Source organism: Coffea arabica, chromosome 2e (genome assembly GCF_036785885.1).
Source record: "Coffea arabica cultivar ET-39 chromosome 2e, Coffea Arabica ET-39 HiFi, whole genome shotgun sequence".
NCBI lineage: Eukaryota > Viridiplantae > Streptophyta > Magnoliopsida > Gentianales > Rubiaceae > Coffea > Coffea arabica.
Window position 1 is genome coordinate 16382605 of NC_092313.1, and position 25682 is coordinate 16408286.

Here is a 25682-nt window from a genome sequence, read left to right on the forward strand (position 1 = left end):
GAATTAAATTTGCAATTACTATCAAAGTTTTCCTGCTATTTCGCTTTTTGACCGCCTTAGTTTTTTATTTTATTTCGAATTCTGATCATGAAATCAATAAGCAGGGTGAGTGATAGATTATTGATAGTTTAGAGTATTTTTTTGGAGCATTTTGAGATTTCCAAGAACTTATCAAATTCATATGAAAGGGGCAATTTTTAAACTATTTTAGTATGCGATGGGCAATTCTTAAACTATTTTTTTGAGCGGTTTATGCCTCCGAGTACTATACATATCTTGATAGGCCTTCTGTTTTCGTTGTTTCTTTTGTAGATTTGTAGATTTGGGTAAGTTACATACCCAAAAATTTAGAACAAATTTTTGGGTATGTATAATTATATGTTTTTATTATTTTTATAATTATTGATTCTAAATTTTACTTATTAAATATATTTATTTCGTCAAAAAAAATTTTTTTAATACACTTTAGCCCCCCCAAAAATAAATTTCTGGCTCCGTCCCTGCTTCAAAGATTGAATGACAAAAAGGGGATTCCACATTGAAAAATAGACCCGTATGCCCCCATCTCCATGAGCCGTATAGATGCTCTTCGCCTCATCTTTGTGCACACGGTACAACCACGGGAAGGGGAAGCCAAACATCCCCCGTCCCCTCCCTCTCTTTTGGCCAATTCGTCTTTCCCTTGTGGAATAACAGTAGCAATAGTTAAGCACATCACTGTGAATTTATCACACGCGAAAGTCCTCGTACCTGTGAACCAACTTTCCTATAACTCCTAATGAAACTGAGAAACACAGATGTTGATAGGATCCGCTTTTTGCTAGCAGTGATGGTAGTTTTTCGAGGACAAGATTTCGAGTTTTGCAAGATTATTGCCGATGGGCTTGATGAGAGAAGGGCAATGACAATGAGTGTGGACAATGTGATGGCAACCAACGAACGTCTTTGGTTCATATTTCGAAATATGAGAGATTATGAATCGAATTATATAAAATTTGATTTGTCAATTTTGTCCTTAAAAAATAATCACGCACGAGACACGTGGTGGATTCCAACCAAAATTTAGTCGGAAACTTAGGTAGGGATCAAATTTGATCAATGTGAATTTATAAAGGACATAAAATTAATGTTTTAAAAGTGAGAGATGAAAAAAGTCATCTTGTAAACGTCTTTGATTCATATTCTGAAATCGAAACAATAAATGAGAGAACTCATTTTAGTTTGGAAGAGTCATAGAATTCATTTTATTAAAGTGTCAAACAGTTTGAAGCCCAAATTATAAGTGGGAAAGGAGAGCGAGCAAAATCTAATATTTTCATTCCAAATGATTCATGAATTGGTCAACCAAACATCTGGTATGGGCATCGTTTATTATGCCCTTTATATCCATTTACCTTTGATACCCCTTTATTATGCCTTTTATATCCATTTACCAAACACTCCCTCAGAAATTCAACAAGTGGCCTTCGAATTTGGAGGGAAAAAAGAAGCGCAAGGGTTCGGCCTAATGAATTCATGAGCCCAATACGCTAATTGTTACCTAAGCAGCCCAAGTACAAGAACCCTTCAGATGTGCCCAAAGATAAATAGAACCCACAGATGTGCCCAAAGATAAATAGAACCCGCGGCTTTTAACACTCCCTTAGTGACCCACTAACTGCTCTGCTAGGGGCGAGAACTTTCCAGCAGCCGGAGAATCTTTATTAAGTAACCCACTGGGCTGATCGTTCAACGAATACTTCTTTCATTAGCCGATCGGCCCATCTCAAATCTGAAAACCCTTTTAACATCTCAACACGACGCCGCTTAGCTCGAAGAGAAGCAAATAAAAGCCCCAAGCCCTAGCAGGTTTAAGATTTATTTGGCCGGTCTCTTCGCTTCTCTCTACTCTTTAGTCCTCCGCCGCTCCCAAGAAAAACCCTAGAACTCCTCATCTCCTGCAATGGTTGGTCGTCCTTGTGCTCTGCTATTCTCCATATCTACTTGTAGAATTCGAGGTCTTTGATGGTTTATTTTGAATTGATTTTGTTGGTTTGTGGTTGTTTGCAGGCGCCGAAGAAGGATAAGGCCCCACCTCCGTCCTCCAAGCCAGCCAAGTCCGGTGGCGGGAAGCAGAAGAAGAAGAAGTGGAGCAAGGGAAAGCAAAAGGAGAAGGTCAACAACATGGTGCTCTTCGACAAGGCCACCTATGACAAGCTGCTGTCTGAGGCTCCTAAATACAAGCTTATTACCCCTTCTGTTCTTTCCGACCGTCTCAGGGTATTTTCGCCTACTCCTTTTTTAGATTTACTTACGGTGTTTTAGTTTATGGTAGCGTATGCTGGTTATTCTAGATTTGCCTTGACTTGCTTGTGCATGAGATTCTTACTGTTGTTAGGTTACTGGATAGTTATCCGTATCTACGACTGGAGCAGGAAATGAAGAAATGTTTATAGATGCTTAGTTTTCTTTTTTGTTCAACATGGGTAGCTATTCGTGAGTTTGATAACTACTCATGGTTATGGTTGTTTCGATATAAATTGGATGGATGTGAATTAGTCTACACGGCAAGATTGCTCTATTTTCTAAATTTACTTCTCTGGGAATTGGTTGAGATGATATTGACCTATGGAATAACTCTTCTCGTTGTGCACATAGCACAAACACTAGCCTGAAGCTCACAATATTCTTGACCTCTCAATTGAGTACTGTTTGGTTGATTTCCTGCTTACTTTGTGCTATGTATTTGTCCTGTATACCTATTAATGGGGAACTTGTAGAAGGGTTGTAGTGTTCGGTAGTAAATATATGTGTCACTGTCTGAGCTTACCTTCTGATTGTTCGCAACAACAAATCCATATTCATTAGGAAAAAGTTAAAATTCCCAGATCATGGTTTTGAGAAGTCCAGTTTGACCATTTTTAGAGTTGTCGGTATTATGATTTAAAGATTATTTCCTACTAAGTGGCTATTTTCTCAGAGCGTATTGATGTTTCAGACAAACGACTTAAGGTTTCTACGCAAGCATTTTAACAGGACACTGATATATTTTAGTCTTAATTCGTTGTTCACTCATTATTTTTTTGATTTCCTTTTTTCTGCCTTGTTGATTTTTCTCAATCCCTTAATTTTCTGATGTGGTAAAATTTTCATTTGATTCTTCAGTTAAAAGAGTTTTTCTAATAATTTTTTTCATTGAATAACCTTGCAGATTAGCGGATCACTTGCAAGGAAGGCTATCAGGGAACTGATGGCTAGAGGTTTGATCAGGATGGTCTCAGCTCATGCGAGCCAGCAGATATACACCAGAGCTACCAACACTTAGACAAGATTGTTCCTTCAACTTGCTTAGGAAGAGTTGAAATGTTTTTGGTTATGTTAGACTTGTGTCTGTCTTTGAAATGGTTCTATTTTTGTCTTCTATTAAATGCTGTGAGACGTATCTATTGTCCTACTTGAAGGATGTGATCACAATTTTAAGTTTGATACTGAATTTTTTTCTCAGGTTCATGGTTTATACCATTCTGTAGTTTATCATTGTTACTCTTTTGTTGACTCGGTTCCCATGGCTGGATGGATGTCTTTGAAGCATTCAATCTTTGTCATGATGCAGTTTACAAGCCACAAAACCTGTTCCTGGGGTGTGTGTGATGTAATGCTCTACCTCTTCCTAGTTGAGGCATGTGTTCTTGGTATTTTGGTTTCTAGAAAGATAATTCTTGATTTGTGCAACAGAAATGGTACATGGAACTGGTGATTGGTGAGCGTCCGGCTGAAATTTGCATTGCTGGGTGATGGTTGTAGTTGGAACTACGGATAATAATTTCAGAAGCCTCCTTTAAGTTTAATGGCAGTTGCACTGGCTCTCCTCAAGGTTTCAAGAATTTCAGAAACCTCTCTTAGCACACGGTCATGTTTTGAAATTCGGACTGGGTAGTGATTTTGTGGGGGTTAGGGAGATCAGGGTTGGATTCATTGAATAATGGGGATGTTTGTTATAAATATATTTAATTTCATAATCATAAATGATTAAGTAAAATTAAAAACAGCTGGAATAGCAGTAGGAATAAGTTGAAACCGAAATTGAAGGTTTCAAAATCATAACAGAGCCGGTTTCAATTCTACTACACTCCTATAATATAATATATATGGGAACTGCTCTCTCTCCTCTATAAAGGATGATTCCTGTGAAGGATAAAATGGAAAAATATTATGGGCGGTCTTCCTATTTATCAAACCGAGGCTGATCATAAATATCAATGCATTATTGAGGCGGGGAGTTACCGCCTGTACACTGTACAGTGACGTGAGCTTCTTCCATTTGAACCGTCCACAAGGTTGGCAAGATCCAGTTTCGTTTACGACTCGACTGCAAATTGCAAAGTGCTTCCAAATTTTCGGACTACAAACCGAAAGAAAAGATATCTGTAGTCACCACTTGATGGTATACTATACTAGTACTGTTTAATTTCCGAATCCCACTATTTGATGTGAAACATACCAAGAATTGCCCTTGATATTAATTTCTGCTTAAATTTTGAACGCTCCATGCCCTTTCAAGCGTTGCAGACAGAGATGGAAGTAATACCATACGGAATCCTCCAAAAGTAACGTGGGTTGTCCATTTCACGCACACCTAATAGTTGAATTGCATCTCAAGAGCACATATATATATAGTTAAATTGGAGGGTATGTCGTTCCTAAACGTTTGATTAAATTAGGTTGGAGTAGAAATTCAAGGTTGTGTTTGGATTGCATTTTCTATGATTTTTTATGGAAAAATTACTGTAGTGATTTGATTTATGTGAGGAAAAAAGGTAATAGGAAAATGTGATCACGAAAAACGACGTAATTTTCTGGCGAAAAATCGCAATCCAAACGAGGCCCTGGTATGGTGTGACAGAAGCGAGTGCTGTAGGGCCAAAAAGGACGCACCATTTTCAAATGTTCCGTACAGCTTCCAGGAGAGGAGAGTAGAGACAAATGGCTGGCCGAGACGTTTCTAGACGGTCCTCCGTTGTGCTCTAGACAACCAAACTAGTGCAGTCACATACAGAGTAGCACTACTACATAGCTACACTGCGTACACACTTGGAAGTCACACTTATTTCGAATGTCAGGTCACATACCCATACAGATACAGCATTATTCTGCGTTTCTTTCCGTAGGAGAAAAAAAGAAAATTATGAAGGGACACTCAAATTATTATTATATTAGTCATGTTGTTTGTTGTCTTTGATCTTCTACAGTCGTAGTCAGTAGATAGGGGCAATTATGTATTTGTATAAAGATTAACGTCAAAACAACTATTGACTTGTCACGCTTCGAAAGTGCTGGAGAGCTGATGGGTTCAATTTGCAAATGGGCCAAGGTGATAGCTCTCCAGCTCCTCAACCTCTACCGTCGAATACAGCTTATTGCTGGTTGACAAAAAATGGTTAGGGCCCTTTAGAAAAAGCAAGATATCTTTTTTTACAGTGATTTTAGTAAAATACAAGAAGGATTTTGGTATATACCGAATGATAAAATGATGATTCAAGGAATGTTAGCCGCAAAATGGTGACCCCCCACCCCACAATTTGAGCTCTGCCCATGCCGCCTCAAATCAGCAAATTCACAGTTCCCCTTTCGTTTCTTGAATTCCATTAGTCACCCGCTAAAGCAAAAACATCAGCAACATCTTATGATGCAGACAAGTGTTCGGCCTGTATGGGAGTTCTGTTGGATTTTTGCTGAAGTACCCTAGGAAAGTGTGACTGTTGCAGAAACCAGATCAGCAGAAACAATACAGCCAATTGATCATCGTAATAATGCATCCAATAATCCTATTAATGGGTGTGACACAGAAAGAGAGTCAGGGTCGTAGATGTTATCACTATGATATTTGATTGCAATTATATATATATATATATATATATATATATATATATATATATATTATATATTTTGTTTTCTGGGTGTGCTTGCTAGGGATATAAAAACCAAAGATTGCCAGATTTCTCGTGAAAGCTCACATGCCAATGAAAGCCCACTAGCCAGCAGCCCTTCGATATCTCAATTCAACAAACATTCACGCATTTCCTCCTCCTTAATCAGTCCTTCGGTTTTCAAACTCCTCCATCACCTCCCAATCAACTTTTACTAGTATTACTGCATAACTAACGGCTTTTCGCTAGAATCTTGGCCACTAACTTCCAAGTACTGGGAATTCGGATTCTCGTAGTCGTTTGATCTTTTTTTCTTCTTGATCAGGGACTGGGCCAATTGTCTTGCTTTTGCACCTGATTTCCATGTAAGGCCCTTCATTAATGTGAAAGATTCAATTTTTTTAGCTTTTCTCGTTGTAGACGCTCTATCCTAGCGGGAGTTATTAGTAGTAAGAGTATTATATTGGATAAGAAAAATGGTAACTTTGATTGAGGGTCACATTTGGCTGTCTCCATTCGTTAATTAGCACATAGTACTAGAATCTTTATGTGATTTATACTTTACTTGGTTACTTAGATTGCTTCTGTCACTTTACTGGGACTAGAGATAGCGCTCTTGCTTCTTCACCTGTGATCCTTCTTACTAATTTTTTCTTTTGGGTTCAATCGCAAGCTACTGATTCGAGTAATTCTGGGTTGGTTGTGGTAGTGAGACAAGCATGGTGATGGATACTGGCTTTGCAACAATGAAAACCACTGCCCACTTGGCAACAGTAAATGGAGAAAATGGAATTTGGGGGGAGAGGGTCAAAGGCAGCCTAAATGGCAATTTTTGGGTTAATCAGTTGGCAAAAAGCTTAAAACTTGACTACGAAAAGAAACAGAAATTTAAACCTGGGGCTGCTTTCTCGGTCATCACCAGAGAAACTGGAAAAGAGACTCTGGTAAGTTCATTTTAGAGAATTTGTTTTTGGAGATTTTTGCTTGTTGATCCATCAGCCTTGAAGAATAAGTGAATAACTAGGTTCAAATGGTTCTAGTAAACTTGGAAGCGCTGCATGATATGTTTTTTGATGTTACTACTGTTTCGTTAATGTGCTGTTATAATTTTCTTGATATGCCTGTTGGATCTGTGATTCAGACCATAGAAGCACCACGTTTTGAGAGACGGAGGGCGGACCCTAAGAATGTGGCTGCTATCATACTAGGAGGAGGTGCTGGGACTCAACTTTTCCCTCTGACGAGCAGAACTGCAACTCCTGCTGTAAGATCATAATTCTGGTCTCTTGTGCCTGTTTAAATATCTGGTTTTCTAGTTATTTGATAAAAATAGATTTACCTTGCAATTTGTGTTATACTGTTCTTTTCAGAATGTATTAATTTTGTTATGTCACATTGGTTTCAGGTCCCAGTTGGAGGATGCTATAGACTTATAGACATTCCAATGAGTAACTGCATCAATAGTGGCATTAACAAGATTTTCGTGCTGACTCAATTCAACTCTGCTTCACTGAATCGCCATATCGCTCGAACCTATCATGGAAATGGTGTGAACTTTGGAGATGGATTTGTAGAGGTAGGAATCTGTTATTGTTGTATTCCTTTGTCATTTATTAAACTAAGTTCCAATATAGTAATTGAACTTTGATGCAATAATTGAAAAGAAACTAAGGCCTTGATAATTGAGGTACAAGAGAAGCTAGAGTGAAATAGGGACGGGACTCAAAACTCTCTGTAAGATAATTGTTTAGATCCGTTGAATTAGTATGCAGAAAGAAAGAAAAGGTTATACCTCTTCCTTCAAAACGTGTTTTTTTGTATAGAACTTAATGTGGAGTGGAGTATTTGGTAACTTTGTATCAAACAGGTTCTGGCAGCAACACAAACTTCAGGGGAAGCAGGAATGAAGTGGTTCCAAGGAACTGCAGACGCTGTTCGCCAATTTCTATGGATGTTTGAGGTCAGTGCTTCTTTTTTCAGGTCCAGTATGCTATTTCACTTTGATCCATATAAGATCTAACTCAATAGTATCTCAGCAAATCATCTACTCTGCTTTTATCGGCTTCATATTGTTATTAGTTTACATGGATATCTTCTATTTTCTATCATAATTTTATAATACTAGAAATGCTTTTTCATTTACTTAAATTTAAATCTCATAGGATGCAAGGAACAAGGACATTGATAACATACTCATTTTGTCTGGAGATCAACTTTACCGGATGGACTACATGGACTTTGTGCAGGTCTGTTCATCCTAAACTATTGTTTTTGGATACTTGTGTACCTAATATTTAAATGTGTCATTAATGCTTCAGATCCTTTGACAGAATCATGTTGATCGGAATGCTGATATCACACTTTCATGTGTCCCAGTTGGTGAGAGGTCTGTTAGAAAGCTTTACTTGTCAATCAACAACTCGCTTTAAATCATGTTCTACCTGCTACTTGTTATTTCAGTTGTTCTTACTATTGGATTCCTTTACCAAAATTGAGAGAAACTTCCTATTGGATTTCATGAATGCCGGTTTTCAATGTGATGGGAGAGGGAGGAGTCAACAAGTGACAAGAAATTTTCTTTTAGATATTTTGTAGATTCAAATGTATTTTTGGGTTATAATTAGATTTGAAAGTCTTATCTATTTCGCATCAAATGGTTTTGCTTGGCAGCCGTGCTTCAGAATTTGGACTTGTGAAGATTGACAGCAGAGGCAAAGTGGTCCAGTTTTCTGAAAAACCCAAAGGTTCTGATCTGAAGGCAATGGTGAGCATGTGAATTGATAAACCTGCTTTCTGATCTGAAATTTCTTTTTTCTTTTGCAAAAGGTTGTTTTTCAAGTTCAAGCCTATTTCTGTGTGAAATTTATCTGCCAGTTCTGCAGCTAGTAATCCAAACATCATAGCTAAAAGAGACTTTTTGTTTGCAACTTACCCCTTGTATTTTTAGATACGCTGCAAAAGCTGCTGCTTACTTTAGTAGCTATTATACATGGGTAACTATTATTTCCTTACCTCATTTTTTTGGAGGCACTCGAGGTTTCAAAAGCTAAATTAAAAGATTTGAAAAGTATAAGATACACACCTCTGTTCGTGAAAGCCGTCAATTCAAATTGTCAGGCTATTTCAATATACAACTGTTTTTTAATTTTTTGTCTTTCACTGCAGCATGTGGATACTACCATCCTGGGTTTGTCTCCACAAGAAGCATTCAAATCTCCTTATATTGCTTCGATGGGAGTTTATGTATTTAAGACAGATGCACTGCTGCAGCTTTTGAAATGGAGGTATCCTACATCGAATGACTTTGGATCTGAAATCATACCTTCAGTTGTTAAGGAGCGTAATGTCAGAGTAAGCCAACTAACTTTCAAATTTTGCTCTGTGCATATAAGTAACCGACCACGTTTCACTTTTTGTCTTCAGAAAAATACCCATCCATGACCATGGGCATCATTTTTACAGGCTTATATATTCAGAGACTACTGGGAGGATATAGGAACAATTAAATCTTTCTATGAATCTAACTTAGCCCTGACAGATGAGGTTTGTCTGTTTGTCGTTCTCTTGCCTCTTTCACAAGTATTTAAGTCATTTTGAAATCTAAATTTCTGTTTGTGATTTCAATGTTTTGATACATCCCAAAATATTTGTTTGAAGAGATTGAATTCATGCCTGGGCCCAAATGGAAATCTGAAATTAGCTCTTCATATGTCTTTGCATATGCTTCTGAAAGATTTAAGAAAATGTTTCAATTGCAGTTCGCAAAGTTTCAATTTTATGACCCAAAGACACCTTTCTTCACATCTCCCCGATTCTTGCCTCCAACCAAGATAGATAAATGCCAGGTAATCTTGTGTATTTGAGCATGACTAACTATAGTTTATGACTTTATGCATCTGGTATCTGATAACTCAAAAACATTTCGCAGATTATGGATTCAATAATCTCACATGGATGCTTCTTGAGAGAGTGTACTGTTGAACATTCTATTGTGGGTGAAAGATCACGTTTAGATTATGGTGTGGAACTGAAGGTTTGATTAATGCTCAGCTACTATGATCATGATGATGCTTATTCATGGCAAACTGGTGACAACAAATATAGACTGGTTTGGTACTTGGTAATAAATCATCATTTCAACTGCCTTTTACAGGATACCTTCATGATGGGGGCTGACTATTACCAAACTGAGTCAGAAATAGCTTCTCTCCTTGCCGAAGGGAAAGTACCCATCGGTATTGGACAGAATACAAAAATCAGGTATGTTGACATTTTGTAAGTTCAGTTCCTATCATAACATAATTCCTCGTTCAATCCTGACATCTTACTCGGCAAACATGTATGCAGGAATTGCATAATTGACAAGAATGCAAAGATTGGGAAGGATGTGGCCATCCTGAATAAAGATGTAAGCTTAAGCATCTTTTGCTTGCTGGACCAAGTATCAATTCCCAATTTTTGGTATAATAATAAAAATAGACTAATCCAAGGAAATATCATCTATGCATTCTACGAATTCTCAGGGTGTTCAAGAAGCAGACCGACCTGAAGAAGGATTCTACATTCGGGCAGGCATCACCGTAATACTGGAGAAAGCAACAATTAATGATCGTACGGTGATATGATATGATCTCTTGCATCTATGGGGTGCTTGGAAGTTGGTGATGGGCAAGAACCTAGAGATATGACGATTGAACCACCCTTTTTCCGGTGATACCCATTGCAACCGGTGGTTCCAGTACGGAGCTCCAGGGAGCATGAATCGCAACATCTATAGCCTATGTCTAGGAGCCGATGCTTTGTTAGAGTGTTAGTCCATAATAAAACTGGGCTGAGCTTTCCAGTTGCCTCCTCCTGTTTTGCTCGTAGTTTTGCTTATTATACGTAGGATTAATCAATCAAACTTCTTCTGTAACATATCAACACGACACGACGGTAACTGCACAATCATCTCTTGTGCAATTACCTTTTTTGGGTGCGAGAATACAGTTATGGATCCATGTAAATACCCTGAACCACGCCAGAGTTACGCTTATAAAGTTTCATTTATTTGAGAAAAGAAATACTCAAGAGACTTGCAAGAACTGATAGTGTTGTAAAAATTTCTTAATCTGTATATGCGATTGCTAGCGACCCAACAAGAAGTTATGCTCGTTAAAATCAGTCATGAGGCCAGCACAGGGTATCACCAGAAGCATCCCGCGGCACTTTTACAACAAATGGGCTGGAAAATTACCTGATCTTTAACGTGAGCAACTCGGAAAATTAGAAAGGAAGGCAGGATACGCGAGCCATCAATAGATAAAATATCCACAAGCTGAAGGGAAGATCACGATAAATATGCAAAGCAGCAAAATGTCAAATTGTACACCAGTGCAAGTCAAAAAGGTTGTAGTTTAGCTTTAATGAAACTTATCTTCATATTCCCCTCTTTCCATTTTATTAGTCGCGGTTTCAATTTTTATCCATCCCAGAACCCAACTTGTAGGGGAAAACAGACGCAAAAGCAAATTTCAAACGATATAAACAAATCCTTTGATGCGTATATGACGAAGGAAATTTCAAGAATCAGCCATGAAGTCGAAACCCATTCTTCAATGTCAATATCTAGGTGGCAAACAAGAAGAAAAGTTGATATGAGAAATATAAATAAGGCGGTTAAAGATTCAGATAGCGTACTAGTGGAGAAGAGAGAAGCCTGCTACAGAAACTTTGGCCAGTGCTGATAATGATCCCAGATCGTCCCTTTGATTCAGCCACGGCCTCCAACTCTTTCTTTCATCACATTCCCATCAACTCCATCTCAGAAATAATCACCACCAAAGTTCCATTCCGGGTACTACATTGCCAATGAATTTCTATCCCACCTTTTCTGCAAGAATTGTTTCGTTCAGTTCTGCTCTATAACTTCTGTCTTGCATGCATAGATGTTACACCATTAAAAATAATACGTTACTTTACAAAGCAACCACCAGTACTAAAGCTTCTCCTTTCTTATTCTACATACCAGCGAAGTACAAAAGAGGAAATTTTAATTAAAAAAAAATACAGAGACAAAAATGTACTCACTAATGCCATAAGCAGGCTTTCAAACACCACAAGCACCAAAAATTAGACTTGATCAAGAGTAGTAGCTTTCTAGCTATCTCTTCCTCTTCAAAGTAGGACAGAGTCCTTTTTGGATGAATACTTTCATAAACCCCTGGTGTTCCAAACTATAAAAGATCCCCTCCTCCGGAATTCACATGTTTGAAAACCATTCATGGCCTTTCCCATCAGGGCCATAGCAGCAATGCTCGGGCATTGCTTGTCTTGAAGGTCCTCAGATGCCAATTTTGAACTCTGTGGCTTAAAAACCACCATTGCATCAGGCTTCTTTTGTGGCATTCCAGATTGATTATGACACCACCTCCGTATCCAAGACAGCGAGGTCAATGTATCCTTGCCTTTCTTCGCTGCATCCGTGGAGGATGACTCACCATACCTTCTTAAGGCAGTTGCATCATCTAACACCATCAATTCTTTACCAGGTAGTTTACTAACAGTCGGCTCCGAGTTAACCACACTGCCTTTGAGAATTTTTCCTGAAGACAAATTGCTTTTCTCATGGCGACTTTCCTTACCCATATTTGAGCTCTTTGTACCTAAACTAAAAGATTCCGAAGCACTCAATCTAAGACGCTTAATCCATCGGTTGCTTGGCTCTGGTTTCGAAGAACCACCAGCATAGCAGTCTGATTCAGATTGACTTGGCTGCTCTGCATGGGCAAGGAGTGTTTCCATGTCCAAGCTTTGAGTTCTTGATGAGCTTGGATCCACATTATCTCCAGAAGGTAAAGCAGGCAGCTCCAAGTTGATATCAGGTAGTTTGATACTATGCCGTCTGTGTCCAGCTTCCCCCGTTGAACCGATAATAACTTGAGGTGTTATTAAGCTCATTCTGAGGTCCTGCATAAGCAAAAATTATCACTATTATAGTGAACGACCTCTGCACCATAGTCCTATCTCCACTTTGTTTCAATTTTGTATGTTGGAGGGGGAACCAGAAAAAGCATGGAAGATGAAAGCAGAGGAAGAAAGAAAGAGAGGTGGAAGAGAGGAAGACAAGCGCGACAAACTTGAATAAAATAGAAAACAACTACTTTAGAGGGGAGGGGTGGGTAGAAAGAGGAAAAGAAGTCAGTTTATGTAAAAGGCTAGACTCTTGGGAGTAAAACAAGAACTTTCTGTCCACTATTTATTGAAAATGCATACACTATGGATCTTCCATGCTTGACGACTACTATGGTCGTGCATTATTGCACACAATAACCTCCTCAAGTTAAATTCTACTAGCAACGGTGATTGAAAGGATTGACTGAGGCCAGGTAACTCCATATCAGCTTTTGGTTGCTTCATTATGCTTTCACGTAATCTCCAATGCGCAGCAGATTACATTCGTTTTGGTAGACTGTAAATGTGGACCAACAGTACCAATTCAATTTAGGTACAACTTAAAGAAGTTGTTAAGACCTCTAACTACCAAGAGAAAGCATATGTTTTGCCACTAATTCCCACATGAAGCAGATGTATTTTGGTATTAACTAATTTGTGAAAAATCCAGATGACTAAGTAGTGATCATCATTCACACTACATACACTTCCTATAAAGTGTATGCAGAAAAGATCTCTCATCTACATGTCAAAATTAACTTTGTTGACAAAAACAAATACAGTGACACGTTTCATGATTAAAAAAGAGGACTTTTTTTTTGGGAGAAATGATGGTGGATATTCAATTTATCTAGCCAATAAATTCAAAATGAACAAGAAAATCACTTCATATAGTTTTCCCTTAATCTTGAAGACCATTGCAATCAAGTTCTAAATTTATCACTTGCAACCTTACTTCCTTCCAGTGGCATGGAAGCACCATCAATTTACTTCAAATTTCTCTGACAAATTATTTTTTGGAAGAAGAAGACAGATCGATCAGCTTACAAAGTAGCACATAACAGCTGAAGAATAGATTGAAAGGAAACAATCTAAAGGCTTGTTTGTCAGAAGAGTCAAATATGTCGAAGATGTACCTTATTTGGTGGAGAAGAGTTTGCACCTGGAACAGTGAAGAAGAGAAATAAACTCAGACAGTAAAAATACATAAGCCTAGTTAGCAATACAACTTCAGACAAACACAATGCTTTAGCTCTCCAGAAAAGCTTCCGACAAGCATCAGATACACATGGTATATATCTATTAATATGATTATCAAAAAATTTCAACATTAACTAAATGTCATTATTTAAAGGTAATACATACCGAAAAGCTGGTTCTTCTCCTTTAACTCATCCAGATCCATGGTGTCTGTTTCAGCTGATGATTCATTTTTTAGGTTAGAGCCATCTACAACCTTTTTCCCTCCTCTTTTCATGGAATTGCCCAAAGCCTTCAAATCTTCAGCATAAAAGAATCTACCTGAAGTATTCACATCTCCAACATTTTCTTTCCCTTCAGTATCAGTAGATTCACCAAGGGACTGAATCTTTGCCCCTTGTTGACTAGAGAATGGAGATAGACTTTGGAAATTAAAGAATGTATTTCCATTCAATCCAGTGCATTCTCTTGAACTTGTGTACGTTTGTTTTTCTTTAAATGAGTTAAGGTCAGTCTTCTTTGTTATCAACCAACTTTGAGTTGTCTGAGAAAATCTGGGATGATCTCCATGCAGCGGGACTACAGAGTCCACAGTAGTGCAGATTCTCATGGTCTCGACATCCTGAAGTGACTGTGAAAATTTCCGTAGTGAGTTAGAGCCATGATATAACCTCTGTGGGCTGGTTGGCTCCTGAAGATTGGACCGATTCTGGAAAAGACTGATACCAGATAAATTCTGCATCCTCCGGAATTGTTCTCCACCAAATATTGGCAAGTGATTGTTGCTTGCCCGGGGATCCATTTGGAACAGCGATGCCTTATTCTGCCGCATAAATGAAGTTAAAGATCTCGCAGATTTTGAGTGCCTTTCAACTTTTTCTTCACAAACCAAAAACGTTGACTGTCTCTGATAATCAAAGTTTTCACGCTCAAAAACACGCTCTTCAGAAGTTGGCAAAGGCTTGCCCCTTGCCAGTGGAAGCACAGGTATTCTGTCATCCCCATTTTCAATTCCACACTGCACCATGTGATTTGATGATCTAGGCAGTTCTTCTAGAAAAGGCCTTGAAATCACAAAGCTGCTATCTCTAAACACCCGACTAGTTTCTCCAGGTTCTTTGTTAATCTGTAACAGTTCATCAGACCCAGAATCACACTCTCTAGATGGAATTTTGTTAACATCTGGAGTTACTGTGATAGGCGGGAGCATATAGCTGCTCCCAAGAGATAGTGTATGCATATTGGAGTCAAGGTTGCTAGTTATCCGTGGCCTTAATGCTTTCATATCACAAATTTCTTTGCTATTCTTTACAGCTGAAACATTCTCGGCAACTGTGCCTGGACCATCTGTTGGGAAAGATTGAAATGCTAGCTTTTTAGTTCCCAAGGTTGTTGAAGTCGTTCTGAAATTCTCATTTATGAAATTGAAATTTCCAGTTTCAATTCCTCTGGTTTCTTTAGCTGGCGAGTAACTGTTGGACTCTATCGCTTTCTCTCTACTCAACAGATAATCGTTGGCAGCATAACAATTTTGTTTGTTTCCAAAAGAAGTAGATGAAATATTATGATTCGGTGTAACACTATCACAACTTCTTCGTGTCCAATGAGACATCCAAACAGAATGGTAAGTGTGTAAAGCTTCACCAGATTTTCCATCACAACCATTGCATACATGAACTAAATGATCTGACATGATGAGTCAACTCACCAACCTGTAAGTACCCCTCAAGAGGTCATGAGGTGTTTACCTAATCAAGACCAGGCAAAGAGAATTGTCAGGCCATCACGAGAAGGTAAGGTTCTAAAACAAACATCTCACATGATCATCATACTTAAGTTAATGCAGATGACTCTACAGAAGTGATAAAGCCACATGTATCAGATGGTGGCTGATTTTCCCCTTGCCACCTCTACTTCGCCCCAAACACACATACAAACAATTGGGAAGAAAAAAAATATTAAAAAAGAAGGGACAGTCTCAGATGCGTTACAGGAATTTTAGACCTTCCTAAAAAGTCGCCATAGATGCATAACCAAAATGTAGAGCTCATGCGGCCATCTCTGTGATAAGATGCTAAAATGAGGTGACAGCTTTACCTACTGAAAACCTTCTTTAACACAAGCTTGAATTTTAGTACTGAAGTCTGAAACCAAAGGCAACTCTTACTTCATCTCAATTTGTATACTTATTCTTTTATTACTTTTGGTTGCAAAGAGATAGAAGGTTCTAAAACCATTGCTATAGGCTAAATAAATATTAGTGCTGTTTCCCAAAAACTCCTGATTGTTGACCTGGTTCTAGAATATGGAAAACTACTTCAGATATAACATGGATTTTGTCACATGTAATCATACCACGATTAGTAGCATAGTTTAGCAGTGAGGGTTATGGCGACCAAGAGGTCGCATCATTTACCGCAAGTTCATACATAAGAAGCAGCGTAGTTTTGTGTTGAAGCGATAGATCAAACAATCAAGTGTGCATCAACTACTTCCGTGATCTGCAAGGACGATTAGAACTGATCGAGTTGAGCATATGGGAGAAGTATTTGAATAACAACTACCAGCAAGTGAATATTGGAATGACTTAGCCCATTCTGTACTGGCAACATCCTTGTTACACGACTTTAAAAAATACAAAACAGAGCAAAATGATGCCTGCATTTATGCTACTTACATAATGAGAAATATTAAAACCTACAATTAGCTAAGTGAGTTTAGCTGATTGTTAGCGTGGAAAAAGATTTGCTCTTTTTAACACTGATAAGAATGCGTACAGCCCCAACAACGCCATCTATAGAAATTCCCAGGTAACCCACAAAATTTTGCAAGCCAAGCTGGAGCAAAGAAGGTGAAGGGAGAAAGGGACAAAGATTTTTCCCATATATTACTTTCCACAATCTTCATGTAACGTTCTGGGATATGGGTTTGACTCGAAAGAAGTAAACTCACCTTCGATTTTAGCAGAAGAAATCAAAAGATCCGTTGAACCACCAAGGCTGCCGATTAAGCACGATGAAAGAAAGTTCAAATCCATGAAAGATACAAGAAAAGGAGCTCAAGGATACTGGGAAACAGATCGGAGTGGTTGTTTCTTGAATTTTGTACTACATAAAGGATAAAACTCAAAGAAAGGACTGAGGAGTAAGGAGGAGAGACGAGAGAGTTATGTGGCCAGGGGAAGAAGCAACCAAAAACCAAGGAGTCAAAGTTACTGCTTGCAGTACTACAAACGGTGTGAACATAAGGTGGAAGAAGAATTAACTATACGCTGCTGGGGACAAGCCCGCGCGCGGTACGCGAGAGTTTTAACCTGTGGTAAAATATTTTTTCAAATGAATTTATAAATGATGCAGTAGAATTAGAACTCTATAATAATATAATAGAGTTCATATTGAATCGGTTGAAGTGCATAAAATTACTACCAGTAAATTGGTCAGATCCATAAATTTGCACAGTAATGGGTTTTATTAAATCGGTTGAAGTGTATGAAATTACAAGTAAATTGGTCAAATCAATAAATTTATGTATGATGGTTCAACTATTTAAAGTACCGCTAAACAGTAACAATTCCAATGAATAAATGCAAGTTCAAACAGATGGAAACAAAGTAAATTATCAAATCAATAATTTTTTTCCAATTAGAGTAAAACGGGCATAATAAAGAACAAGACACTTGCCAACATCGTAATCATTGATATAAAATCTGCATATGCTTATATCAAAATATGTGTTCTTGTAATAAAAACTTGTTTTATCTATTAATCTACACGTACCATCACACATTAACCCAACTGTGTATTCACTAAACAAAAATGCTGACATTTTCGATACATATTGGGGTGGGGTGCCGGAGGGGGGGGGGGGTTGGGGAAACAACAATTCAAACAAATTCAAGGAAGATATATGCAAATCAAATCTGCTAAAGTTTTACAAACCAATTGAATTCCACTTTTTTGGTGCAAACTATTTTTTCTCATTAAAGAAACAATCCAAAATTTTCTTAAACAACAATAAATCAACAATTGACATGTATCAACTGTGAGGCAAAAATTAGATCCTACATTAATCAAGAAATTGCAATGGGCATATAACCCTTTGCTTACAATTTAACCACCTATAACAACGAACATCAGTTTTTGTAAATACAGATAAAAGATGTAAGAAAATTCCTATGATTATACAATAGCTCCTAAGAAAATATTACAATAGAAAATTCACAATTTTTACTGTATCAAATAAACACCGAAAACTGCAAAAATAGAAAAAACAAATAGGTGCCCTTCCAAGGCAGTCGAACTGGCCTCACTAAGGATTAGTACACCCGAGATCCAGTGTTCGAGCCTTGTAACAAAAATGGGGAATAACCCAACAACCTGAATAAGGGTTGGGGTCTGAAATGGGGTCAGGTCCTTTTCGTTTGTCAAAAAAATAAGCATATCTGTCCTATTACTTGTAACAAAATATAGAGTACCAGCACTTGAACTAAGATTCTTATTAAAAGCCTCTATTATTGCTAAGAAACTTAATAGCACAACAATTATACTTGTAGCGGATTGGAAATAATTCTTCACCTATTGCACATTAAAATTCTATTGAACATAAATCAATTTTTAGAGTTGAATGGACATAACTCTCTAAACAGCCACACCAAAATATGAAATAGAACCAAGAGTGTTGGGTATTAACTATTAAGAGCTTTTTTGAACCAATCATATTCAACGTTAAGAGCCTCCATTAATGCACTTAAAAAGCTGCCCAACAATTATAAATGAAAAGGAAAAGGACTGCAATTGGACTTGTGCGTGGTTGCAATGTACGCGTTAAAATTGCTTTAAACATGACTCAATTACTAAATCCAATGCGGCTCACTTTAGTACAAAATTTTACAGATTTCACATAGATGTGAAAATCAATACATAACTTGTTATCAGCACCCCATAAAATTAACTACTCAGGTCCCTGCCCCATTTCCGCCGAGGGCAGAAGAGAAAAGCCCTAGACAGGGAGTCGTATCGTATTATGGGAGTAGTAGATAGACCTGGAACTGCTGTGTTTTGTCTGTTTCCAGCCAAATTCAGCTGACACGAATGCCATTGCTATGTTGAGCCGGGAAGATAAAAAAAAATTTCATTTATCCATTTAAACAACAGAAAAGAAATAAGACCCCGGCCCTACCTCCTGTGCACTTTTTGGCTTTCTGTGGGCCAGCGGGCCAGGAGAAAATGAATGTAGTTGTATTTGTTGTCTTTTTATTCTTTTTACTAATTATGTCCTCATTGCTGTCTTTATTATTAGTAATAATAAGAAAATGTTCCGTTTTTTAGTCGTCAATATTTTATTGCTTCACATTTGAAACAGTTTTATAGTGTATCATTAGTTAAAAGATCTCAATAAACACGCTCCTTATGTTGACATTTATTAGATTCTACCTTGTGCTATAAAAGTGAACTCAGGACAACTTTTTTTTTTTCCATTTAATTGTCACACTGTACCAACTTCAACCGTTTAGAAAATTTATTGATGTGTATATATGTCTGGATAGGGGACGCTCCTAGTCCCCACCTACTATCAGAAAAGAAAGAAAAGAGAAGAAGGTTAATTGGAATAATTTAGTGAAAACTTTAAAATGGAAAAAACAAAAAGAGTTTCTATGCATGAGATAGTAAATATGATTAAAAGTGAAACCTAGGGTCCGTTTGGTTGGACTGAAAATATTTTCCCTAGGAAAATATTTTCCATCGAAATCATTTTCTTGGAAAATCACTTCCTTCCCCATAATTTTCCAGTGTTTGGTTATTAAGTGAAAATATTTTCCGAATTCCTTTTTTCATAATTTTCCGGTGTTTGGTTTGTCAATGAAAATATTTTCTGATATGTTTGTTGATATATTGCAAATATTTTTCTACTCTCAAAACATTCATTTCATTACAAGTTAATTTTAGTTTCTATCCATTATAATCATATTATCATTTTTATAAAATATTTATTCATATTACACCATGAATTCTTAAATTTCCCAACTCGAATACAGGGTGGAATTAGGATAGATCTAGATCAAACTAAAAATATTGGATATTTTGATATTTGAAAGAAAATGAATTCTTTCGTCTCAAAATTTAATTAATATTCATTACTTAAATTAAAGTGGTTCTTTCGATCATTCATAGAAAAAAAAGACACTTGTAATCCTAAAAGAACTAAATTGTCAAATCCCACCACCACCACCTGACACAAATGCAATCTTTCACATTAGACTTGATTATCACATAAAACATATTAGCAATTGAATTAGAATAGTGTAGGACAGTTTGATATTCTTGCAACGTTGTTTACTTGCCTTAAGTTACTTCTAATTAGTAGAAAGGAGAAAGGAAAATGTCTGGGATATTTTTGAGATGAATGCAAATCCGACTAGAGCTGTTGATTTTATTCTTGTTGTCTGATCTTTCATGGGTTCAAGGGAGAAGAGCAGATAGGTCGTTATGTGTTATAGCACGAGGTTTGATGTCATAATTCAGTACTTCTACAGCAATACTTTAGTTTGCAGGTTGAGTGCAGATACTTTTTATTTATCAATTCAAATTGCTCGGCAAATTATGTGCAACCAAAGTTGTTAAGAATTCCAGTGGAATACCCACTGATATTGTGACTAATATGATTCTGCTGCTGGTGATTCTCTTGCACTGGGGGCGGGTTATCTGGTTATCGGAAATTAACTTCAGGAAAGTTGTTGTGGAAGTCATTTTCCACCCGGCGGCATGAAAACATTTTCCAGCTGAAATCATTTTCCAACCTCTTTTGCTTCCAAACACCAGAAATTCTGGAAAACTTTTTCGGGAAAATATTTTCAGTCCAAACAAACATACCCCTAGTCTATTAACTTTTCATCTTTGTCCTTGTTTGGATTGCATTTTTTATAAAAAAAATTACTGTAACGATTTGATAAATATAAAATAAAAAGATAACGAAAAAATGTGTTCACAAGAAACGTAATTGCTGTCAATACAGGCCAAACTAATAAAGGGCAACAGAACAAAGGAATCCGTTAACAGTCGTAATAAGCCAATGAATTGGTTAGTGGTGGTGCGGTGTTTCAGAAGAAAAAGAGGGTAGGGTTAAATTATTAAAATTAAACCAATCGATAAGGACGACGAGGGCTAATTTAGAAGATGAGACAGGGCCGGGAGATTTCAGATTAGTACGGAGCTGACGAGGAGACCCAATAATTAGAAAAAGAACATATAAAAAATTGCTTGGCTGTTTTGATTGCCACGAACTCGCTTCTTATACCAGACACGTCCTCAATTGCTCATTTGGCTCCTTCCTTGTCCACGTCATTCTCTCCTGTTACTCTATTATTATTATTATATGTCTATTAATTATTATATTTTCTGCCGAGGCGGGAGGGAACCAACTCAGCCTCCCCATTAATTACAGTTTAATCCACAAAACTTGAATTAGCGGGAGTATATTGCAAAGAGACAGCTTAATTTGCCCGGTTCGAAAAGACTTTTACCTGCTCTTGGGGACTTGCGCCCGTCGTCCCCTTGTATGGAACCTAATGAGTGGGAATCACGCCCAAAAAAAATTTTACAAACCACTTTTTAATTAATCTTTTTGTCTTTTTTATTATTTTTTAAAACTCGTGTGCATCCCATCATTCAAAATGTTTTCATAATTATCTCAAATAATTTTTCATCTATTGAAAAAATTAACAAAATTAAATAAGAAAACGTAACCAAAGTAAGAAATTTAATAAAAGTAAGCATGTGGCCTATTAAATTAAATGCATTAGCTGGAGCACTTAATAGCAAAATCCCTACGTAATGGCTTTCAATTATCCATTAACCGATAAAGCAATATAGGATGAATAGCAAAAAAATCCCGTGGGCTATTACACCGATTGCATTTTATACCCTAGGGTAATTTAATAGGTAGCTTTCACAAATTCGGTGTCTATGGTAATCATTTGGTTTAAAAAACAAAATGTACTTTTAGTTAGGGTGACGTATTTATATTTGTAGAAATTTGTCAATTTACGAGTGTAGTTCAAGAATTGTGGCCTTTTTTTAAAAAAAAAAAAAATCATGATGTCTAATTATAACTCGAAGTAAAAAGTTTTTAACTAAATTTCTATTTTTCGTCATTGGATTATTTAAACAAAACAATAACAAAAGTTAAGTGAATGAAACATAATAAGTACATAATATAATTTTTAGTAAATCAAAATATTAATTAATACGTTATAAGATAACTATTCATTTATCTATATTCTCGTCTTTGCAACTGTAAGGATTTAAAAATTATTTTATATTTTATATTATTTCTTTGAATACGTTTTCCATTATTTTACTTTATTTATTTTAATTTCTTAGATACTTTTATAAGAGAGTCAAGATTTTTATCGTTTTTGTTTTATATGTTAGTACATGTTAAGTTCATAGTGCATTATGGAAGTTGGACCCAATAATGAAGTGTGTGTGATAAATTTTGAAGATTATGAGGAGTTTTGTGCAAAGGGATATTATTTTATAAGGTGTTAAGAGATAATTAGAGGTTAACTAGATATTTTAGTACTTGGAAGACAATTAAATGATGATTAGCTCTTGGAGTGCCATTTGTTAAAAAGCCATGGAACCTCGATTTTGGCCAAAATCATTCTTATTCTTTATTTTAAAAAAAATTGACCAAAAAACTTCTCATTTTTCTTTCTCCTTGGCCGAACCTCCTAACAAGAAAAGAGAGGAAAAAAACTCCAAATTCTAACTTGATTCCTTGCTTGAATTCTAGAGAAATTCATCCTAAAATCCTAATCCAATCCATGAAAAATTATATCAAAGAAGGGAGGAGAGCTTGTGTGGAGAAATTTGGAAAAAAAGAAAGCTATTGGTTGTATTTCCTCATAAGGTTTAAAGGTATTTATGTTTAAAAACCATCTTTTATTTTTTATCTTGCACATGAGTAGATTTAAGATTTGGTTGTGGTAGATTCTATGAAAAATTTCATAGTTTGTATAGTAAATCAAAATTTCCAACTCTGATTAAGAAATTTCAGCTTTGATATGTTAATTTCAGTTTTGCTATGTCCTTGTTGTCTTGCCATGAGAATTTTCTAGTTTTTGTATGCACTTTTGGTTTCACTATGGAAATTTTCAACTTTAGTTTGTAAATTTCAAGTTAGGGTTTGATTTTCAATTTTGGTATAATAGTATAAGAGCTAGTTTTATGTCTAATTTGGTTAATTTTGTGGCCTAGAATAAGTACCTTTTATAACTTATAACTTGTGGTCTTGATTAAGGTTGGTTTGCCATGTAGTTAAGCCTTGAACTTGAAGGAAAATTTAAGGAGAAATAGGGGAAATGCTGTCCTATTTGGAATCATCTTGGTTTTATTTGATTGTGGAGTGATTTTGTGGTAAATTTGTCTAAGATGCTTTGTGAACCTTTAAGTTTTACTTATGTGCTGAATTTTAGTTGAAATGAAGAAGTTTCATTGATGTTTCTCTATAATTTCGTTGGTTGTGAATTTGCTTGTTGGCCAACCTAACGGTGATACATTTCACTTTGTTTTTCAACCTTTTCATATTGAGTTTCGATCAAATCTTGTTCTAACCACTTGTTAAGATTCTTATGGGTTTAACTTGAGTGAAAATCATGAATTTTGAAGGGTGAAAACCACATATTGTGCTTGTTTCTTTTCTAAAAATTCTGGTTGGATGGCAGCTTAGTTGCCCTGCTGTTTTAGTCTTAAAGTCCCCTTATTCGATGGGCTTTTGAACTCAATTTTACTCATATCACTTGCTAACATCTTGAACTACAAAGGTGTGTTGAATTGAAGTGAATCCAATAACTTTAAAAGGGTGAGTTGCCTTGATTTCTTCACTATTTTGCTGTTGAAAATTTCCAACAATGAAATGAAATGTAGAACTCTTTGGTTACTCATATTTCTTGGATTTAAATGCTCTCATTCCACTCCAAAATCATACTTGAATCTTTACCCTAATATCTATTTGGATTTTTTTTGGTTCACCAAAGTTTTGAATGGTTGGACCATGATATTTTGTCTTGGTTATTTTTAGGGTTTGACGGTGAATACGAGAACCACCGAGGGACAAACGTTTAGCGTTGCTCTACTTTGAAACGGTGAGTGTACCACTTGCATGACTTGTTGTTTAAGTAAACTACTTTGTGATTGAGATTTATGATTTGTATGACTGTGGTTTTGGTTTAATCTAAGTTGGACAAGTGTGTATTTTATGACACTCGATCCCACTTGACTGTTTGACTGGTCTACTGTTCATTTGAAATATGTTACTTGTGCATGAATTTAACGTCGTTTGGAATATCATATCCAACGATCACACTGTGAATTTGGACCCAAATCTCATTAGTAGTTAATCGAATCGAACCAACAAGAATTTGGTCGAGATAGATTGACGGGTCATGAGAAAAACTGTCACTGATTCACTAAGTACTGAATTCTTTTCATAGTTGGTATATTCGAGTATTACCATCACTATTTCTGTTTGGTATTCGGATCCGATAAGAGGTATGATTGGTGGACAGAAACTATGGTAAAGTGGGGATCTACGGTCAATGTTACTGCTTCTCTAAATGTTGACGGAGTGTCAACGGGTTTGGATCAAATTACTGTGACTGGGAATTTGGCTCCTGAGAGTCAACTGTATCCTTTTACTTGAATCGCTTTGTGTTAGTTGTGGTGTTTACTTATCTCCCTAGCTGGTGCTTATATTTGATAGTTTAAAGTCCGAACTATGTGATTTTCGATTGTGTGACCCTATGGTACCTCATTAAACGAAAACTCATTCCGTTATCCTTATTTTCCTTTTAGGGGCGAAAACTTTGGTCGAAAATTTTGGAAAAAGTTTGAGCTAGCACTAGTCTTTAAGCGTTTCTTTTAAAACTCCTTTGTATTAGCAAATCTTGCATGTATTCGCGTAAGATTGAACATTTTTGCTTGTACTGTAAGTTTGAATCGTTAATGGTTCTATTGTATATAGTTGGATTGAAATGTTTTGAAGTTACTTGTTCATTTTAGTGCCTTCTAAGAATATTTGGATTAGTGAATCCTGACGAGAGTTGGACAGGTAGTTCGCTAACTCTTGGGGTATGCTCTAGAGGAAAGTGGGGCTGTCACAATAACCTTAAAAGGAAAAGGTACAACTTGACCATTCCATAGTTTAAACTTTGAAAAACAATCACACATAGTGCAAAATGGAAGTAGAAAAATAACATTACTAATTAGATATAAATCTTGATTTTATATATTTGTGAAGAGAATTTTAAAATTATATGAATTTTATTAGTTTGTATTATATACAAAAGATCATACATACAGTATGTAGAACCAAAAACTTAAATATTAAAGTTGAAAGATCAAGAATAAATTACAATGCAATAATTAATTGAAATTTATAAGCAGTTTAGTTTCAAAGAAATTTTTGTTGACATAATAGATTGATTTTTAATAACTTAATGTGTCATGCTAAAAAAGTTAATAACAAGTTAAATTTTATAAATAAATTAACTAAATAGCAAGATCACAAGTATTGAAGTATGAGTTAAAAATTAGGTAGAGAAGGAATTGAATTTTTGGAAAGAAGACTTTCAGTGTAAAATTT

At 36.3% G+C, this 25682-nt stretch overlaps 3 protein-coding genes and 1 long non-coding RNA gene across 10 annotated transcripts; 3 read left to right on the forward strand and 1 right to left on the reverse strand.

Annotated features, from left to right (window-relative positions):
- Positions 1–1791: 1791 nt before the first annotated feature.
- On the forward strand, positions 1792–3483 carry LOC140036756 (small ribosomal subunit protein eS25). Its single transcript, XM_072079323.1, has 3 exons — positions 1792–1945; positions 2050–2259; positions 3191–3483. Exons 1-3 carry the CDS (start codon positions 1943–1945, stop codon positions 3302–3304), a joined length of 327 nt encoding a protein of 108 aa, XP_071935424.1. The 5' UTR covers positions 1792–1942; the 3' UTR covers positions 3305–3483.
- A 2508-nt stretch (positions 3484–5991) lies between these two features.
- On the forward strand, positions 5992–10921 carry LOC113726294 (glucose-1-phosphate adenylyltransferase large subunit 1). 2 transcript variants are annotated; one of them, XM_072079325.1, is made up of 15 exons: positions 5992–6271; positions 6580–6850; positions 7048–7170; positions 7312–7482; positions 7774–7866; positions 8069–8152; positions 8237–8292; positions 8577–8670; positions 9072–9257; positions 9369–9449; positions 9665–9751; positions 9835–9939; positions 10060–10166; positions 10254–10314; positions 10430–10921. In XM_072079325.1, exons 2-15 carry the CDS (start codon positions 6626–6628, stop codon positions 10529–10531), a joined length of 1575 nt encoding a protein of 524 aa, XP_071935426.1. In that variant the 5' UTR covers positions 5992–6271; positions 6580–6625; the 3' UTR covers positions 10532–10921. The 2 variants fall into 2 exon arrangements, with proteins under 2 accessions (XP_071935426.1, XP_071935427.1); XM_072079326.1 differs by having other exon boundaries at positions 6000–6271; positions 6616–6850.
- A 560-nt stretch (positions 10922–11481) lies between these two features.
- LOC140036757 (uncharacterized) lies at positions 11482–17237 on the reverse strand. 5 transcript variants are annotated; one of them, XR_011840296.1, is made up of 6 exons: positions 16992–17133; positions 16469–16540; positions 14205–15787; positions 13976–14001; positions 11976–12854; positions 11618–11778 (listed from the first exon to the last, which is right to left on the reverse strand). XR_011840296.1 is itself a non-coding variant. In XM_072079324.1 (5 exons), the coding sequence occupies exons 3-5, from the start codon at positions 15730–15732 to the stop codon at positions 12099–12101; spliced, it is 2310 nt and encodes a 769-aa protein (XP_071935425.1). In that variant the 5' UTR covers positions 15733–15787; positions 16456–16540; positions 16992–17237; the 3' UTR covers positions 11482–12098. The 5 variants fall into 5 exon arrangements, 1 of the variants encoding a protein (XP_071935425.1); XR_011840294.1 differs by having other exon boundaries at positions 16456–16540; XR_011840295.1 differs by lacking the exon at positions 16469–16540 and having other exon boundaries at positions 11482–11778; positions 16992–17129.
- Positions 17238–22685: 5448 nt separating this feature from the next.
- Positions 22686–25093, forward strand: LOC140037208 (uncharacterized). Of its 2 annotated transcripts, XR_011841133.1 has the most exons (3): positions 22686–22957; positions 24120–24183; positions 24607–25093. It is a non-coding gene; the product is annotated as an uncharacterized lncRNA (long non-coding RNA). The 2 variants fall into 2 exon arrangements; XR_011841132.1 differs by having other exon boundaries at positions 24120–25093.
- The last annotated feature ends 589 nt before the right edge of the window (positions 25094–25682 follow it).